Here is a 20,546-nt window from a genome sequence, read left to right as displayed (position 1 = left end):
ATTACATGGGATAGATGTGTTTTTAATAATAGTTTCTGGCTTTCTTCACTTGTCATTTGTTTTAAGAGGGATAGGTTTTGGACCAAATGGGAAGTAATTCAACTGCAGGACTGTTTTGTATCTGCTCTAAACTTTGGTTCTTGTCCTTTTCAGTGCTGCTCTACGTGAGAAAAGAGGCTGATGAAGTGTTTGATGCTTTGATGTTAAAGTCCCCCACTGTAAAAGGCCTCATGGAAGCGGTAAGTGTCTGCCATCCCTATCTCATTTAGCTTTTACGCTATTTTTCCCTCAAAAAAACAAGCCTGTATACTCTGCCTTTGCTGGAAGACCAAATAAATGAACATTTTGTACTTTTGCTAGCGTGTGGGGGAGCCAGGGGGATATGTGTTCATGTCAATGGTGCTCATTTCCCAGGTTGGCGTGACAGAGAGGAGGGTCTCCTGCCCCTGAAAGGGAAAACAAGCCACTCAGCTGTTTCATCCCTGTTTCATCCCTGTACCTATGGGAGTGCTGCTCCATCATCCAATCACCTTTCAGAGGGGTGATTGAACTTTGGAGGGAAGCACAGAAGCAGTTTAGTTCAGGTCGGCTTCAGGGAGATTGGAGAAGTTGCCCTTGTGCCTGTAAGCAGCTGTAAATTAAATCTGTGAGATGTGGAAAGAAATGGACACATAGAAAGACATTCTGTTCTATTCCTAAGATTGCACATCATCATCATCCTGCAGTGTAAACAAGTTGCTATTTATCACATCTCTATGTTTGAAGTTGGAATATTTGGGAAAGTCTCTATTGGAAGCTTACATATTATGAATGGACTAATTGGCAGCACAGAGCACTTTAAATTTTGGTGAACTTTATTTTTCATTGTACCTTAATTGGATTATGGTTGAACAGAGTGTTGCACCTTACTAAGAGTCTTTCTACTGACCCTATGGATGATTATTCTGTGGTATAAGCTGACGTCAATATAGCTGGTTACATTGCTTAGTTATTGTTTCACAGTTGTTTCTTATCTTTGTTTCTGCCTGGTAGAATGGCAGAGTGGTTTAACTCTACCTTTGGGAGAGGACAGAGTACCTGCTTGTGAGGCCTGTCTCTGGTGATGAGCAGACCTTGTACCCTTTCGTCTGACTCTTGGGAAAAGGCAGGCTAGTGTAGGTGGAATCCTGTGTGTAGAAGCTTTTCAATCTGTGTGTAGAAGCTTTCAATCGACTTGGTTCCGTGGGCATGGTTCCACACCAGGCCTTTGCAGTGGACTCTCCTCCCCTTCCAGCAGGATGTTGCCAAAAAATGGCACATCTGAATACAAATATCAGAAGGGCTCCAAAGTGAGCTGCAATGGTGAGCTGCACCAGCGAACTTAAGCAAGACCATTAGCTTCCTCCAGCCCCAGCAACTGGTGATAACCACAGATGCAAGCAAGAGGGGCTGGGGTGCATACTGGGATCACCTTGTCAAACAAGGCAGATGGTCCCCAAACCAGGCCTCTCACAACATCAACTGGCTGGAACTTCGGGCAGTCACACTAGCGTTGAGAGCATTCCAGCAGCATGTACAGAACCATCACGTACTAGTATGCACCGACAACATGTCCACAAATGCGCACATCAACCGGCAGGGAGGCACCAGGTCAAAATCCCTCTTTGTGGAAGCCTCGACACTACTGCGGAACACTTGAAAGGCATTTCCAACCTCCGGGTGGACTGGCTAAGCAGGGAGGATCTGGACCCGGGTGAGTGGACATTGAACAAGGAGATCTTCGCCCAGCTCATGCAAAGGTTCGGTGTTCCGGTGATGGACCTGCTAGTGAGCTCAAAGAACCATCAAGTGGACAGGTGCCAGGAACCAGCTGCGGAAAGAGTCGACATGTACGCCTTCCCTCCTATGGCCCTCATAGGGGCAACACTCAACAAAATACGACGGGAGAGGGCCAGGGTGGTGTTTGTGGTTCCTCACTGGCCAAGAAAGCCCTGGTTCTCGGATCTGGTTCAGCTGTCATCCGAGAGACGGTGGACGCTGCCTCAGAGGCTGGATCTGCTTCAACAAGGGCCCATTCTCCACCTGGACCCGATATGGCTGCAACTAACTGCATGGAAATTGAACGTGCACGAATAGAGGACATGGGGTTTCCAAGTGAGGTAATCGAAGTCATGCTGCAGGCAAGAAGGCCATCTACCCACTGCATCTACAATCATACCTGGAGGACATTCGCACGCTGGGCATCCGCAAAAGGGATCCGCCCTCTGCGGGCCACGGACAAGGAGGTAATCCTGTTTCTATCTGAAGGATGGAAAAGGGTACTTCGGCCGAACACACTGAAGCGACAAGTGGTGGCGACCATACAAGCATGTCTGGGACACGAGGCACGAAGGAAGGTGTCCACGAGTCGTTACATTAAAAAGTTCTTAAAGGGAGTAACCCAACTATCCCCTCCAGTCCAACACAGGTTTCCAACGTGGAGTTTTCACAAGGTCTTACACGCCTTGACAAAGCCGCCATTCGAGCCCATGAGGAAGTGCGAGCTTCACCTTCTGTCGTGGAAGGTCGCCTTTCTCATAGCAGTGACAACGGCCAGGAGGATCTCCGAACTGGCCGCATTATCGGCAAGGAAAGAGCTCTGCATCTTCCAGAAAGACTCCATCTCCTTATGGATGGATCCATCCTTCATCCCCAAGGTTAATTTGGCCTTCCATCTCAACCAGCCTATTATGTTACCTTCATTCTGCCCAGATCCAGCGTATCCTAAAGCGAAGACCTGACATAACCTAGATGTACGTAGGGCTCTACGTATATACCTGGACAGGACGGCGGCCTTTCAACTGTCAGACGCACTGTTCGTGGCATATGGTGCCCCCAATCAAGGCAAAAAGGTTTGTAAGGCCACGGTGGCCTACTGGATCAGACAATGTATTGCCAAAGCCTACGAGGTGCAGGGAATGACACCTCCAGGCCAGCTGACGGTGCACTCCACAAGAGCAGCAGCAACGACAGCAGTGTTTTCCACGCGGGCCACGGTGGAAGAGATCTGTAGAGCGGCAACCTGGGCATCCTTCTCCACTTTCATGAGACACTACAGAATGGATCAAGCGGCCTCAGCCGAGGCAGTGTTTGGCAGGAGAGTCTTACAGCAGGTGGTGAATACATTAAAAAGAGAGAGAGAAGGAGGCAAAACACGGGGTTAAACAAGGTCATAGGATCGGTCCCCACCTATGCTCCCTTTAAGCTGTGAAGTCCTGTGAGCAAAAATTCTACTTTGTGAGCTACCAGCATTAAAGTTGTGAGCAGGCTGTTGATTTGGCTGCTGCATAAATTAGTTTGCTCTGGACTGGAACCCTCCTTGCTGAGCTAAGACAAAAATGTGTGAGCCGGAGGGTAAAAAACTAACTCAGCTTAGAGGGAACACTGGTCCCCACCCCAGAAGAACAGCTTGGGTACAGCTAACCACTTCCTGGATGACTTCCCCCCACTGAAGGAGAACGGTACATTGGACCTACCTGAGGGTTCTTCCTCTTCAGTGGGGGAGAAGTCATCCACATCCCACTCGGACAGGCTACGAGGAAGAGTCAAGGGTGGTCAAAATCAGGATGACTGTGTCAGCACAATTTACGAATGCCGTGGATTGATACGAGGTCAGAAAATGAGAGTGATCCACGGACAAGGCTTGGACATGACTGGAGAGGTCAGCCTAGGCCACTCCAATAGGAGCCACACAACAAAAGAAATTTGCATAGCCTATCCAAGTGAGCAGAGGCATGACCTAACCACTTCCTGGATGGCTTCTTCCCCATTGAAGAGAAAGAACCCTCAGGTAGGTCCAATGTACCATTCAGAACAAACCTGGTTCCCCAAAATCATAAAAGGCCGTGTGAAACCCCCCCCCCCATTGGTAGAAAGGGTTGACACAGGGCCCAAATCATGGTTAGGGTAGCTTGAGTCTACGAGAGAAAATCTTCCATGACCAATCACTCCAAGGAGCTGCCGGCTTTGGTTTTACACCTGGCTGTGTGCCTAGCCTGAGCAATGACTAACACAAGCCTTAAACAAAGGGTCATTTGACAAAGTGATGAGGCTCTTAGTATACATTTGGAAGAAGTACAGAGGCCATTAATATGGTGAGATCAGAGCTATATTGAGGGGAACTGTTAGAGCACCCCAAGAAGTCATCACAGAATCAGCAACCACACCAAATTCTAGAGTCCCTGTTAAGTTGCAGATGTTCCAGATGCCCCCCACACTATATAACTGGCCCTCAAGAATGGGAGACAAGAGTCCAAAGAGGCAGGAGAGTGTAGCAGAGGCTTACAGATGGGTATCCAAGCAGATACGAGGAATTGATCTGAGTCCTTGGCTAGAGGTCCCAAGTATCTGGGCAGCCAGTAAGTCCTAAGGTCGGGTGGGGGGGCAGGTGGGGGGGGCTTAGGCCACGTCACAATCAGAGTTTGCTTGCGCCAGGTCAGAAGTGTATATGGCCAGGGTCCAGGGCAGTGGTCCAAACAAAGATCAGTGAAAGTCTTGAGCAGATGTCAGTTCTGCGGGCAATTTAAAGCAGGACTGAGTTCAACCAGACTCTGTAACTCACTGCACAAATTAAAACCAAGCAGGCAGGCATGACCTAGAGAGGGGTTCTGGCTCCAGGAACAGGACTAGATGTTTGAATGAATGTTGGGATCCAGCATTCTGTATAGAGAAAGGGAAATAAATCATGGCTCACGATCCAACAAGATCACAGTTTTGGAAGCTCAAAGTAGGTCTGTTTACTTTCTGTTTCTAATGGCTCTCTCATTGAGAACTGCGTGTGGGACTTTAGCCTTGATAAGATGGGGAAGGGATGGATTCCAGAGCTATTACCAGCGTGGCACAGGGACAGCCTTGTTTCTCTATTTCTTTATATCCTGCTTTCCCCCCCAGTGGAGACTTAAAGCATCTTACAATACCAAAAAAATCAACAAAAACAAATGGGGGTGGCTTTGCAGCTCTCTCTCTCTCTCTCTCTCTCTCTCTCTGGGCCAAAGTAGGCGTGATGGCATCCTCATGGCCACCATGGTGCCACTGCCAAAATGCCAGGAGGGCCCACAATGCAGCAGGCTGAGGTGCTCTTTCCTCCCACCATACCATAGGAAGTGCCAGAATGGCCACGACCCCCTCCCACAGCTGTCTGGACACTTGAAAAGGCGGGGAGAATAAGAGTGCTACATTGTGTGTCTGTCCAGAGTTGGGCCCTTGCAGCATTTTTAAGTCACTTTAAAATGGCAGCAGCCTCCTTAGGGTGGACACAAGGATGCCATCACCTCTAGTCTGTCTGTCTCTCTCTTGCTATTATTCTTCCACCCAGTTCAGGTAAGGGCCAAAGGACAACAACCCTTCAGCTCATGCTAGGGCTGCCAAATGCAGCCGGGGGGGCGGGGATTCCCCCGCTTCGGACCTCCGATTACCGGCGCGCCGGAATCGGGACCCGGGGGAAACCCCACCCCCGTGTGCGCGTCACCCGGAAGTGACATCGCACGCTGGGGGCGGGGCCACGCGATTTGAGGGGAAAACAAAGAGTTTTCCCCTCAAATGGCAGCCATTTGAGGGGAAAACTCTTTGTTTTCCCCTCAAATCGCGTGGCCCCGCCCCCAGCGTGCGACATCACTTCCGGGTGACGCGCACACGGTTACGCGCGCGCGCACGTGCCCGGGATCGTCCGGGAGCCCCCTGCTCCCGGACGATCTAAATTTGGCAACCCTAGCTCATGCCTCCTGGCCTTATGAGCCTGTGACCTGAGGAAAAGAAACTCAGCCAGATCTCGTTTGGCTGCAGCAGCAGACCAGCAGGTTCTCCCTCAGTTCCTTCTACTGCATGCACAGATCCTGCTGGGAGCTTTTCTGGATTGCAACTTTCACCATTCTTACTTCTTCCATCCTCACGGCAACCCTATTGAAAATGCATTGGAAACTTTGCTTATCCAAAAGGCTAGTAGAATCTGAATTCAGTGTTATCTGCAGGTTACCAGGCTCTAGCAGAGCTGATTTATTAAAAGTTATTCTTGAGGAACTCACATCTTTAAATGTCAGAAGCGGGGGGTGGGGAAGGATCTAATTTTGTAAGAGACCTTTGCAGACAAGAAATAACTCAGAGCTTTGTTAACCTTTCTTTGTTACGCCAGCAGTGCGCTCACCCTTTATTACTTTTTAACTGTAGGCTGCTGATTTTAGACAAGAATAATCATGGTGTTTACTGTTTAGCCCTTTGTGGGCTCACTTTCTGAGATGAAGGAGCTGGTTTTGGCTACTGGCAAAGTTATGAGATGAGAACCTAGTGCTGAGTGTATTTTTTCTTCCCTATCCTATGCAAGTCAGAGGGGAACTTTCCTTTAGCTTAGTAACTCAGCCCTGACCTGGTCTGGATAGACCATACTAGCCTGATCTTGTCAGATCTCAGAAGCCAAGCAGGGTTGGCCCTGGCTGGTATTTGGATGGGGAGACCTCCAAGGAATACCAGGGTAGCGATGCAGAGGCAGGCAGTGGCAAACCACCTCTGAACATCTCTTGCCTTGGAAACTCCACCAGGGGTCGCCATAAGTATGCTGTGACTTGATGGCAAAAAAAAGTAATCCAGCAATCCTGAGGTCCTTTAGTGGAATCCTAAAGAGTTTTACCTTTCTGAGTCCTTTGAAGTCAGTGAGTTTAGAAGGATTTAATTCTGTGTAGGATTGCACTGTTAAATTCAAGTGTTTCTTGATTGGCTTATCAGCTGAGTAGCAAGGCCAGAGCTGTGTACATTCTGCACACGTAAAACATTGAAATTCTGTCCTAAGGAACTGATGTCTTCAGCCTGTAAGCATGTTAACGAAAACTGTGTGGAATTGCTTATTTCCATTATTTGTGCAGCTTCTACTAGTCATGAGAAGAGAAAAACTTGCCCACCTGTATGGCCCCCAGAAGTCTTCCCTAACCCCCTGCCTGAGGCCCTGACTTACAGGCGAAAGAAGGCTGAGGTGTTGAATGGGCCAAACTCATTCAAATAGCAGGTAAAGGGAATGGCATTTTGTAATGCTCCCTTCTGCAGAAAACTACCTGCAAATAGAAAATCTGCTATGTCCCACTGTGTCATGAGGACAATGGCGGTGAGGTTGAGTGAACAGAGAGGGATCAGAGGACAGGAAGGGCATTGAGGATCTGCCTGGGACAGATCCAGAGACACTCATCCGTGGAGGTTCCAGAGACATGATCGTTCATCTGAGACTCTGTGCAGGTGGTCGTTTGCCAACTCTGCACTGACATTTTTGTCACTCGTTTTTCACTATTGCTTTGGGTCCCCCCCTCCTTTCCACATGTGTTTTGCTCCCTCTGGGACTACTAGAGAGAGCAAAACATTTGGGGGAGGGATCCCTGAAGTAATAGGGACAAAGGAGTGACAAAAATGACAGTGCGGAATTGGATTGAATGTTGATGCCAGATCATGTTGTTCAGAGAGGTCTTTAAAACTTGAGGAGAGAGATTTCTAGGCAGTTTTTCTTACATAAACTAGCATAAGCTTCTTGGTCAAACAGACACTAAAGTTGGTGGAGGCAGGAACATTCACACAAGTTCCAGTTTCCTTCCTTATTCACTGGCTAGGAATCAGTCCTGTCTTCTAGGAGCTATGTCCCTCAGACTTGTTAGGGATGGGCTTGGCTTTCCACTTCCCTAACTCAGGATCCTCTCCCAGTCTGCTTCGTTTTCCCACTGTTAACTGTCAACCCTCAACTCCCACTCCTAACTGACTCTGAACTGAAGAATTCCATTTGAATCTTTTGTCACTCAATACTCTCAGATCGGATTAAAGCCTTTACCATTTCCCACCATTTTCTCATTGCTTCAAGGGAGGTTCTTTCAAGCCTCTCTGTGCAATAGGGTGTATCATGTGTTCTCATTTTACATTTTTAAAATCCCGACAAGTCATACTTCTTATATAGCCATATATAATTCAGTTTTACAAGCTGCACCTTTAGGTGTTTCTGGAGAGTACACCAGCGATTACATTCTCTTTCCCTCCTACATGTACAATGTCAAAGTTGAAATCCTGTAATAGGAGACTCCATCTAATTAATTTGGTGTTGGTACTTTTTAATTATTTCAACCAATGTAATGGAGAATGGTCAGTACACAACATGAATTTCTTCCCTCAGACGTATGGTTTTAGCTTCCCCAAGGCCCACACTATTGCCAAACATTCTTTTTCTATGGTGGAGAGGTGCTGTTCTCTCTCTCCTAACTTCCTACTAAGATAAAGGGGTGCTGGAGTCCATCCTCCCCAGCCTGGCTTAGTATGGCCCCTTTCCCAATATTGGAAGCATTGGTGTATATAGTGAAGGGCATCATAAAGTCAGGACCCTTCAAGACTGGCTCTGTGGTCAATATCTGTTTGAGGTGCTTAAAGGAGGTTTGGCATTCAGGAGTCCATCTTATCCTGTCAGGTAAGTTCTTCTTGGTAAGTTCATACAATGGAGATGCAATGGAACTGGACTTTGGAATTAACATTTGATAATATCCCACAACTCCTATAAAGGCTCTTGTTTGCTTTTTGGTTGTGGGTCTAGGCCAGTCCTGTATAACTTGCACTTTGCTTCAGCCTGGCTTTATGACCCCATCTCCAAGTATGTGTCCTAGGTATTTTACTTTGCACATAGCTATTTGGCATTTTGAGGCTTTCACTGTTAAACCAGCCTCCTTTACTCTTTGGAACACTATGGCTAGATGATGTAGATGTTCTTTCCAGGTCTGGCTAAAGACTGCAGTATCATCTATATACACAAGTGCAAAGACTTCTTAACCCAATCAGTAGTTTATCAATCAGCCTCTGGAACATGGCTGCATTGTTCCTAAGACCAAAAGCCAAAACTGTGATCATGTCAGAGTACTATGGGCATTTTTCAATTCTCAGTTCTAATACAGTTTATTTGACTTCAAGATTGTCATCATCTCCATACCTAGAAAGACCTGAGTCAGATTGAGGTGACAAGAGAGGAGGTCCTAAAACTGACAGACAACTTAAACACTGATAAATCACCAGGCCCAGATGGCATACATCCGAGAGTTCTGAAAGAACTCAATTGTGAACTTGTGGATCTCCTGACAAAGATATGTAATCTCTCCTTAAAATCAGCCTCCATTCCTGAGGACTGGAAGGTAGCTAATGTCACTCCCATCTTTAAAAAGGGTTCCAGAGGAGATCCGGGAAATTACAGGCCAGTCAGTCTGACGTCGATACCGGGTAAATTGGTGGAAACCATTATTAAGGAAAGAATTAGTAGGCACATAGATGAACAAAACCTATTGAGGCAGACTCAACATGGGTTCTGTAAGGGAAGATCTTGTCTCACTAACCTGTTAATGTTCTTTGAGGGGGTGAACAAACATGTGGACAAGGGGGATCCAATAGATATTATTTACCTTGACTTCCAGAAAGCTTTTGATAAAGTTCCTCATCAAAGGCTCCTAAGTAAGCTCAAAAATCATGGGATAGAAGGACAAGTCCTTTTATGGATCAAAAACTGGCTAGTTCATAGAAAACAGAGAGTGAGTGTAGGTGGGCAATTTTCTCAGTGGAGGGTGGTAAGCAGTGGGGTACCGCAGGGATCAGTACTTGGTCCACTGCTTTTTAACTTGTTCATTAATGATTTGGAGTTGGGAGTAAGCAGTGAAGTGGCTAAATTTGCGGATGATACGAAGTTGTTCAGGGTGGTGAAAACCAGTGAGGATTGTGAGGCACTCCAAAGGGATCTGTCAAAGATGGGCGAGTGGGCGTCAACATGGCAAATGGGGTTCAATGTGGCCAAGTGCAAGGTGATGCACATTGGAGCCAAAAATCCTAAATATAAATACACGTTGATGGGGTCTGAACTGGCAGAGACTGATCAAGAGAGAGATCTTGGAGTTGTAGTAGATAACTCACTGAAAATGTCGAGACAGTGTGTGACTGCAATAAAGAAGGCCAATGCTATGCTGGGGATTATTAGGAAGGGTATTGTAAACAGATCAGCCAATATCATAATGCCCCTAAATAAATCAATGGTGTGAACTCATCTGGAATACTGTGTGCAATTCTGGTCACCACACCTTAAAAAGGATATTATAGCTTTGGAAAAAGTGCAGAAAAGGGCAACTTGAATGATAAAAGGGTTGGAACACTTTCCCTATGAGGAAAGGTTAAGGCGCTTAGGGCTCTTTAGCTTGGAGAAACGACGACTGAGGGGTGACATGATTGAGGTTTATAAGATTATGCATGGGAAAGAGAAGGTAGAGAAAGAGGTACTTTTCTCCCTTTCTCACAATATAAGAACTCGTGGGCACTCCATGAAATTGCTGAGCGGTCGGGTTAGAACAGATAAAAGGAAGTACTTCTTCACCCAAAGAGTGATTAACACTTGGAATTCACTGCCACAGGAAGTGGTGGCGGCTACAAGCATGGACGGCTTCAAAAGGGAATTAGATAAGCATATGGAGCAGAGGTCCATCAGTGGCTATTAGCCACAAGGTATAGATAGGGACTCTGGGGCAAGTGATGCTCTGTCATCTTGGTGCTTGGGGGAGTCAACAGTGGGATGGCTTCTAATGTCCTGGCCCCACTGGTGGACCTCCTGATGGCACTGGTATTTCTGGCCACTGTGTGACACAAGGTGTTGGACTGGATGGGCCTTTGGCCTGATCCAACATTGGCATCTCTTATGTTCTTATGTAGAATGTAAGAACAGCCTACTGGATCAGACCTGTGGTTCATTTAGTCCAGCATCCTGCTTCACCCAGCAGCCAGCCAGTTGACCTGGACGGCCGAGGCCTTCCCCTGATGTTGCCTCCTGGCACTGGTATTCAGAGTGTTATTGCCTCTGAATGTGGAGAGAGATAGGAGAGATTGCTAGGAGAGATAGCAAAGCAGTTCTGAGAACATGGAAAAAATCAGTTTAGGTTTTCTTTATAGAAGCAAATATTCCTGGATTCATAGATAGAATAAACAGTTTCAGGTTGAAAATCACACTATCACACATGCTTATTTCGCAAAAAAACCCAACCCTATGAGTCCAAAATGATGAGCTACTGGTCTTCACAGTTTCATAGTTCAAACATAGATTAGTAGTTGTAGATTTTCCAGGCTGTATGACTGTGGTCTTGGCATTGTAATACCTGACATTTCGCCAGCAGCTGTGATTGGCATCCTCAGAGGTATAACACAGATTAATTATTACTCCATTACTGCTGGCGAAATATCAGGTACTACAATGCCAAGACCACAGCCATACAGCCCAGAAAATCTACAACTACTAATGAACTCTGGCCGTAAAAGCCTTTGACAATATATCAAACATAGATTTCTTAAAATAAATATTGAAATAAAGAGGAAGTAAGTTGAAGGATTCAACACATACTGCGTTTCTATCTGTATGCTTGTAGGTGTGGAAGGAAAACCATAAACAGAGATTGGCCCATTCTGCATCTAGCATTCGCTCCGTTGTTTTACCAAACCCATGCTGGAACAAAAAAAGGTGCAGCTCAAAACCACATTCAAATAGCCCGGTCCAATGCCATATGGACTGCAGAGTCACCTCTGAACTGCCATAAAACGGTCATAAATCTATGCAGACAATACCATAAAACCGAGAGATCAAAGGAAGTGAAACTGGCATGCAGTGTGGAGGCTACCATAAAATCCAACAATCAAAGAGTGAAAGTGGCATGCAATGTAGAGGGGAATTTCTGTTCCAACATGGGTCTGGTTAAACAGCGGAGCAAATGCTAGATGTAGAATGGGCCATTGTACCCTGTGTCCTGAACTGCAGATTCTTAGATGCGGGAGAGTTCTCTGTCACACGTCCTTTTAGATCTGAGGCTCTTCCCTTTCTCTTCACCTCCTCTGCAGTCAGGACCCTATAACTGGCACTGTCCTCTCTGACAATGCTGCTGATCATCTCTGGAAACAGAAAGGGGGAAATGAAGGTGTTGAGAGTCAGACACCCACTAGCAAAAAGAAGTACAAAAAAAAGAAACACTAGCCAAAAAAGGAAGTACTTCTTCACCCAAAGAGTGATTAACACATGGAATTCACTGCCACAGGAGGGGGTGGCAGCTACAAGCATGGACAGCTTCCAGAGGGAATTGGATAAACATATGGAGGAGAGGTCCATCAGTGGCTATTAGCCACAAAATATAGATAGGAACTCTTGGTCTGGGGCAAGTGATGCACTGTATTCTTGGTGCTTGGGGGGGGGGAGCAACAGTGGGAGGGCTTCTAGTGTCCTGGGCCCACTGGTGGACCTCCTGATGGCACCTGGTATTTTTGGCCACTGTGTGACAGAGTGTTGGACTGGATGGGCCTTTGGCCTGATCCAACATTGGCTTCTCTTATGTTCTTATGTTCCATACTGGCTAAGAGGAAGCACCATTCGTATGTTGTTGGGGGATGGAGTGGGGGAGATTGTCTCATGCAGCAGTGTGCACCACATCTATCCTTGCCTTCAGGGATCTCTGCATTCAAACAGGGAAGTGTCTTTTCATAGAGGCTACTACAGCAGCATAAAGGAAGACCAAGTAAGGAAGTTAATGTGTGACACCCACTCCTCACCACACGTACATTTCTGACCATACAATAATGTATATGTGGTGTGGGAAAGGATGACTCAGAGAAATGAAAATGCAATTTACAGAAGGCAGGCACATTTATGCTACTCATTTATACCAGTTTTACACTAGTTTAATCACAGTGGCTTCCTCTGGAGGAACCAGGGAAGTGTGCATTGGTAAGAAGGATTCCCTGTGTTCGTAAGTTCAGAACGAAACCCGACAATACATTATACTTTATTTCTTGGATGCTAAATTTGTATAACATAACTCACTGTGGTGTGACTGATTTAAGGTGTGATGTTGGACTGTGTTGGAATATAACGAAGTTTAATGAACACACTGTTATATGAGAAAAACCTGAAAAATAAAAAAGTATTCACGTCAACAGTAAATTTTAGAACAATATTCGTGTTACTACTCATAGACATTCGATTTGTTTTGTTATTTATTTCATTTATTGCCCACCTTTCCCCTATTATGGAATGGAGGTTCCCAAGGAGTCTCCCATGCAGGCACTCAAACCTTCTTAGTTTCAGCAAGGTTGTCTCATCCTTTGCCTGTGGACTATGGCTTTGGCTTTGTAGCACAATTGCACTGCCATCATTACAGCCTTCTAAGTCCACTGAAGTCAGCAAGCTTAGATGGCTGTAACTCTGCTTATTATACACTTCAGCTTGGCAGTACTATACCTTTTAAACTTAGCACTACTGTTTTCAAACTTAGAAGTACATACATACTAAAAGGAAATTTCAGTGTTTACAAGTTGCACATTTTTGCTTGTTTATCACATTCTGATCTGTGGCCTCCCTCAAATTTTCCGTTACACTTGATTATGTTTTTTTCATATTTAAAGATCTGTCTCCCTTTTATAATCACTTCCCTAAAGAACAGTAAGTTTATCTTCCTTTTTGTGGAGACAAAAAGGCACCTTAGAGAATAATTGTTTGTTGTGCCACAAGGTTTCATAGGCAACTAAGTTCTCTGTTTAGAAGGATTGCGTGCATGAACGATTCAAAAAGCACTCTGAGGGCCTGAGTACTAAACATCTCATCCCTACCGTACAGCTCAAGAAAGAACAATTTAATTTTTGTAGAACAGGATCTCCTCTAACCATTATTGTTGTTCTTTTGTTGTCAAGTCATAGCTGACTTATGGCAACCCCATAGGGTTTTCAAGGCAAGAGACGTTATTAGTAGAGAGCCAGTTTGGTGTAGTGGTTAAGTGTGCGGACTCTAATCTGGGAGAACCGGGTTTGAGTCCCCACTCTTCCACTTGCACCTGCTGATGTGACCTTGGGTCAGTCACAAGCTCTGGCACAGCTGTCCTTGAAAAAGAGCAGTTTGTGTCAGAGTTCTTTCAGCCCCACCCACCTCACAGGGTGTCTGTTGTGGGGAGGGGAAGGGAAAGGAGTTTGTAAGCTGCTCTGAGACTCCAAGTGAAGGGCGGGGTATAAATCCAATTTCTTCTTCTTCTTCTAAACTGAAAAATGCAATCAGATTTCTTTATAATTCCAATTCTGAAGTCTTCCTCCGAAAGGCAGAGACATTTGTCCAAGGAACATGAAACATTCCAAGACTGGGTTCTTTATGTTCTTGCTTTTAAAACTTAATTTAAGAACTATGCAAACAATAAAAAACAACTGTTAATTCCATTAGTATTAATACATAAACTTCAACGGCATAATACATAAACTACTGAGTACTTACTAGAGGGTGTCTCAGAATGGTTAATATACTTAGACATTATCTTTTAGGTAGCTGAAATTTTGTACCCACATTTTGCAAGACATACCAATTAGAAAATTCAGAAAATTTGATAATTCAGTCTTTTCTTTAATGTATCATCTAGACCATTAGCAATTGCAAATTTCCCCAAACGACTGTGCGGTGACTCAGAGCACCTGATCCACACATTCCCCGTTTAAAAATAAAGAATTCCATTGTGCATATTAATTACCGAGCCAATGCTTTCATATCAGAGGTCTCCTACTTTGTTTTGCCAAGGGGTGGGACATTGTACCATTCATGATTCAGTAAATTAAAATGTCAGAGATGTTGTGTTGTCAGTCTTCTGTGAGTCTTTGGGAGGAGCATTTATTGTCTCCTATTTTTCCTTTTTCCTTGTCCTGGGGCTGAGTGGTGTGAACTAAACTCTAGCTAGCTGTTTGCATTTGCTACAGATGCTTTAGGAGTAAACAGCCTGGAAATTGTTTTTCTATTGAGTATATATATTGAGGCCATAAAACATAAAAGATTTACTTGGTGGGTGAACCAGGCACTTTTTCCCTAATGCTCAGAAAACACCTATTATTTCACATGTTCTTAGGCAGTAAAACACATTCTAGCTGGAATGACAACAAACCTTGGATCATATTAAAGGCCTTTGGAACAGTAGAGGTATGGATGTTCACCTCAAAGGACTGCACAGCTTTTCTGGAAAAAAAATGTGACAGTTTGAGCAAAAAGTTTTCCATTAGGGAAATGAGCAGTGAAAGGTTCCTATGAAACAGTGTGCCAGTGTGTCATGGACTGGGCTTGGGATGAGCGGCAGAAGTCAAGTCCGGTCCGAGGTCGTTGCCAAGAGAGTCAGAGCGAGAGCCAAATTGTGAGTCCGAAAGAGGGGTCGTTCAAAGCAGGGGTCAGGGAGCCAGGAATCCGAACCAGAGTGGGGGGTACGAGGACAGGAGCCGAAGGTGGATGCAAGGCATGCACAGATACGACTCGTTGCTTCCACGAGAGCCCAAAGCTGAGTGGGAGTTATATAGGCCTCTAGCTGGGCTTCCTGTGGCGGTGGCGCTCCTGCTAATACTCAGGACTCGGCACACACCTTCCCTGCCAGGGTGCGTCTCGACGGCGGGTGGTGAAGTCTCTGCGGAGCCTCTCCCTTAGCTGAACCACCCGCGGAGGTGAGTCAGGCGGGCTCCCCCAATTGCACCTGTGCCTCCTCGGCTGCTGCAGGACCAGGTGCGGGGGGTTTTCAGGCTCAGGTGCTGGCAAGCTACTGACTTGTGAGGAGTCAGAGGGGCTGGCTTCTGGTTCTGGCAATACCTCTGGCTGCGATGCCAACTCGGGCGGGGACTCAGCGCCATTGTCATTGCTCATGACACAATGTAAGGCTTGGACCCAGGTTTGAATACCCCCTCTGCCGACTGACTTCAGGCCAATCACTTATCCCAAACTACCCCTCAAGGTTGTGACAATAAAATGGAGGGGAGGAGAATGATGTAAGCAGCTTTGTGTCCTCACTGGGGAGAAAGATGGAGTATAAATGAAATCCATAGACAAACAGTAACCTTGTTTTTCTATATGCTCTTCTGTGCTCCTGTCAAGTTGCATCAAAGTAATTTTTTTTTTTTAAAGCCAAGTATTTTTCCAGGTCACTCTCAAATCCTTTCTGCGTCATCTTTATCCTTCTCCTCCCCCTTGTATCTCAGAACAAATGGAGTTTTCAACTTATTTATGAGCTGAGACTTGGGGAATATTAGACTCTTTAAAAATCTGAGGCTTAGAGGTATGTATTCCGTACGTATTGGTATGGCAGCTACATAATTTTTAATAGGCTAATAACTTTAATTTATTTGCAAGGCTGGGATCGTCATACATAAAAATATGGAATACATACATCCAAAAGGATTTCCCCACAATACATGAATGTGGTACACATAAATAATTAGATCATAATAAGATCATAAATAAATACATTCTGAATTGGAGTGTCATCTCACCCACCATTCCATTACCTTGTAGGGAGAAAAGGGGAACATTTTGTAGTCACAAAGACCTTGTTTTGTGAAGCCACAGCTAAAAATAAGTTTGAAAATACCTTGCTTCACTATTGACTCATTTTTCTGTGTACGTGATCCTTTAATCCTTTCCAGGTCTGTAATTCAATTGTGTTGTAACTTGATTCTGACCTGTAAAGGAAAGAGATATTTGCTTTGATATATTTCCATATCCTTTTGCCAAGGACGATCTGTGACAAATAATCCTCTTCTGACATATTCTGTCCACCTTTGGAAAGTTTCTTATATCTTACTTTAATAAAAGGAGGAAGAAAGCACTGATTTTCAAACGAAATGCAGCAAAGTTCTGAAACTGACACATTAATGACCTATTGTATGCAATACAGCAGGGAGATCACACAGACAGCAAATGGAATCAAGACAGAAAACAACTGTGTACAACACCACTAATATAATCCAGAAACAATTCATTAAGCAAATAAAGATACTGTGCATAATACAAAATTGATTGTCTAGTTTTCATTCATTCAATGAAGTCTCTGGATTATTATCTGCGTTTCGGATATATTCTTCCAGAATATCATAATATTGTAAAACATCAAATTCAGAATATCTGACTTCTTCAGTCAGCTTTTACATTCATTCCAAATTGTTGCAAAGTACTGAAAGAATGTTATAAAGTTTCACAAAGCGGGCCACCAGTAACTCATTGTACATGGACAATGCATGCTATATAAAGTGCTCTGAGAGACACAGGTGCATTTCAGTTTGTGTGAAAAGGGGTGGATCCAACAATCCACAGATGCAAGGCCCGTAGATCTTTCCCACATTATCTCCCCTCATCTGTCTTTTCCAACTCCAGGCCCTGGGTTGCAGACCCATGAGGATTGGGAGGCTGCAGAGGGGAGAGGGAAAGGGGCAAATCACCCCCTTTCCCCTCTGATGTCAGCAAAGCTGGGTTGACACAAGAGGCACAAAGGACCCAGGGGGGGCAAATGCTGTGTCCAAGCGTTCACGCACAAAAACTCATCCATGATGGCCCTGTGGATGCGCAACCTCAGCTATCTGTTTGAACAGACCAGTTTGGCTTACAAGTGTTTGGCTAGTTACGGTTGTCCTGGCAACAGACAACCCGTGATGGTTGTGAGGAGATGGAATCTCATAATTCTTCATGCTTTGGCACGCTGCCTTGAAAATCCTGTTGAGCGTCTGTGCTTTTTAGTCTTATGTTAGCCACTCTTGTTAATTGAATGTGGTAATACTGCATTGGACATCTTTCTTCTTTTTCCTAAAACCTTCAAATTTTTGCTTTTAAAAAAACATTTCAGATTTCTGAGAAGTACGGCCTTCCAGCTGAGAAGATCACAAAGCTTTACAAGAAGAGTAAAAAGGGGTAAGAGTTGGATCACACTTAACTAGGCTGTGCTAGCATGGACCTTCCTGGGGAACTGACAGTGAATCTGGATTACTGAATGCTGTGATGTACCTCAAAGGAGTGGGACCTCAGCTTGCCATCTCCTATTTCACCCCCTCCTCCCCCACTGGGCCTCATATTAAGTTCCCGTAAGGATGCCATGCCGTGACTTTTCTCACTATGGGCAGCCAATGGCTTGAAGCGGAGCAAAGGAAACTCACAACATGACAGGCCCGTAGTCAGGATTTTTTCGGGGGGGGGGGGGGTTACATTTTTAAGGGGGCAGTTAATTAAATTATTTGGGTAGCATCCCACATCTTTTTTTGGGGGGCAGACTTGGTTGAAGAAATGCAACAACCGGGGTGGGGAGACACTTCTGGTGTGCTTGTTTGTTTGCCCTGCCGCTTGTTCTCCCCCCCACCCCCACCCCGCCGCAAGACTGCAACTAAATTTAAAGTTTAAAAAATCCAAAGTTTGAGGAAAGAGTCTTGTGGGGCGTGGCTGGTAATGAAGGGGGCATGGCCCTGAGATGCCCCACTGTGGCTACGGGTCTGCAACATGATATTCCCACAATGAGCGTTCTGTATAACTCATAGTCACACTGGAAGATGAAATTCCAGGGGGTGGCAAGTTGCACTGTGTTCAAATATTCACACACAAAAAAACGTATCCATGATATCCGTGGGGATTTGCAACCTTGTCCCATTGGGGATTCACAACTTTGACTGTCTGTTTGAACTTGGTTGTGGAAAGTGCTGTCAGGCCGTAGACAATTTATGGCAACCCCATAGGGTTTTCAGGGCAAGAGACATTCAGAGGTAGTTCGCCATGGCCTGTCTCTATATTGTGACTCTTGGTGGGCTCCCATCCAAACACTAACCAGGGCTGACCCTGATTTGTTTCTGTGTTTCGATGAGATCAGGCTAGCCTGGGCCATCCAGGTCAGGGCTGTTTGAACCTGCCAGCTGATCATTGAAATAGGAAGTGTTACTAATGCATCCCTTTCCAATTCCAGGATCTTGGTAAACATGGATGATAACATAATTGAACATTACTCCAATGAAGACACTTTCATCCTGAACATAGAGAGTGTGACAGAAGGCTTCAAAGTCACGTTGACGGAGATCTAATCCTGTGTCGCATCGCTCTCATCTTAAGGAACAGTTCCCCTACAGCCCTGACGGCTGACTAATGCTGAGAAAAGAGGGCGTTACAGAACTTCATGGCAAACAACCACATTCGTTTTCACCCCAGGAAACAAGTCTGACACACCTTCTCATTATTCCTTATTTATTGTTCCTCACTCTGCATTGTGTAAATAATCAGTGGACCTTGGACTTCACCATCTCACCCTCTCCTAGGGTGAAATTGTGGCTTGTTAAAAAAAAAAAATCAGCTCTTTAATATGGAAGAAAATGGATCTGAGGAATCGTGTTCTTCCAGTTGGGACAATACAAGCAAAACTGCACCCTCAGAAACAAATGGCTAGAAAGTCTGGTAATATCATTCACGCAGAGGTAATGATGGGAAAGTGGCTGATGACTCCCGCCTGTGCAAAACTCCCAACAGTCGCTGAGTGTAACGTGTAGCTTAGCCATAGATCTCCAAGTACTTCCCCACCTGTGGCAATGGGGACGGTTGAGTAAGGCAATCAGATGGTATGTAATTTGTAAGTAAAACGCCATCCGTTTTAACCCTTTGTATATAATGTTTATAATATGTAATAATATATTCTTCCTGTGTGGATGTGTTTACTTGCCCCTCTGTTGTATGCTGGAATTAGATGATGGCAGAATCTCTTATACAGGAGAGACATTCTGCCATCAGCTATTTAGTGTGCAGAGAGGTTGATGTTTCTGTACCTTTTGCCCAGGGCTTGTCCATCTATACTAGTTCTCCTTATTGTCACATCTGGCCGCATCCCGGGAAGCTTTGGAATGCTTGCGGTTGTGCTCGAGCTCCCATTCCCTGTGCAGTGAATCTTCACAGGCTTCACATTTCCTGTGTTACTTGTCTTCTTTCTCTGCACCCCTGGACTTTCACTGTTGTTTTCTGAACCATTGTTGGGTGCAGCCCTCCATTTTGGTGCACTTTAGGCATGCGCCTAGAGATGATGGGAGGAGCTTATTGGTGAAGGCCCTGAGTTCAGTCCCCTTACGCTGATCTTGGTAGATCAGTGGTCTGAGTATAAAGCAACTTCACGTGTTCATGTGCTCTCCCACCATGCTTGCTTTTGCTTCTGACATCAGGTTTTTGGAAGACATGTGATTCCCATTTCAGTTTGCCACGACTTTGGTCTCTTTTGAACACTAAAACCAAAACTGAATTAAGCTGGATAATAGTTTATAATTATAGCGGGGTCTGAAATTATTAGATTTAGATCTCTGCACAGGACATCTGCTTTTTTATTTCTTCTTTCGCCTGAATGAAAGCATCAATTGATCACTCAGACCCATTTGCACATTGTCTGTGTTTCAGGCACATTGCCTGTGACGCATGAAAGTGTGCTGTGTTAATTGTGCCAAGAAAAGAACCACATGTGACAGAATGGGAATGTGACACAGCTCACATGGGGAAATGGCTTTTTCTCCGTGGTGGTGTTGTAGGGAGATGCATGCCAAAAGTCCTGGAGAGCCACATTGGCACTGGTGGTCTTTGTGCACTTGCAAATGTATTGTGTTCCCATAAAAGGGGGCACAACTTGACCTCCCCCCTCCATTCATTTCTGTCCCTCCTACAACCTTTCTACATCTTCTAACTCTACACACTTTGTAGCTGTTTTGTTTTTTCCTTCCTGTGATGTGCCGTTTGTGTG

General features: G+C 45.1%; 1 protein-coding gene across 1 annotated transcript in view; it reads left to right on the top strand.

The window, feature by feature from the left end:
- The window catches only part of GRHL2 (grainyhead like transcription factor 2), a 136,403-nt gene extending 115,872 nt beyond the window's left edge, over nt 1-20,531 (top strand). Inside the window, exons 14-16 of the mRNA XM_015428264.1 lie at nt 154-239; nt 17,646-17,710; nt 18,747-20,531. Of these exons, the coding sequence (XP_015283750.1) occupies nt 154-239; nt 17,646-17,710; nt 18,747-18,861 (266 nt within the window). The 3' untranslated portion in view covers nt 18,862-20,531. The remainder of the gene's footprint in view (nt 1-153; nt 240-17,645; nt 17,711-18,746) is intronic.
- The last annotated feature ends 15 nt before the right edge of the window (nt 20,532-20,546 follow it).

The sequence above is a fragment of the Gekko japonicus genome, unplaced genomic scaffold, assembly GCF_001447785.1.
Source record: "Gekko japonicus isolate JY-2015 unplaced genomic scaffold, Gekko_japonicus_V1.1 scaffold555, whole genome shotgun sequence".
Taxonomy (NCBI): Eukaryota; Metazoa; Chordata; class Lepidosauria; order Squamata; family Gekkonidae; genus Gekko; species Gekko japonicus.
This window is presented reverse-complemented; position numbering and strand designations above follow the sequence as displayed.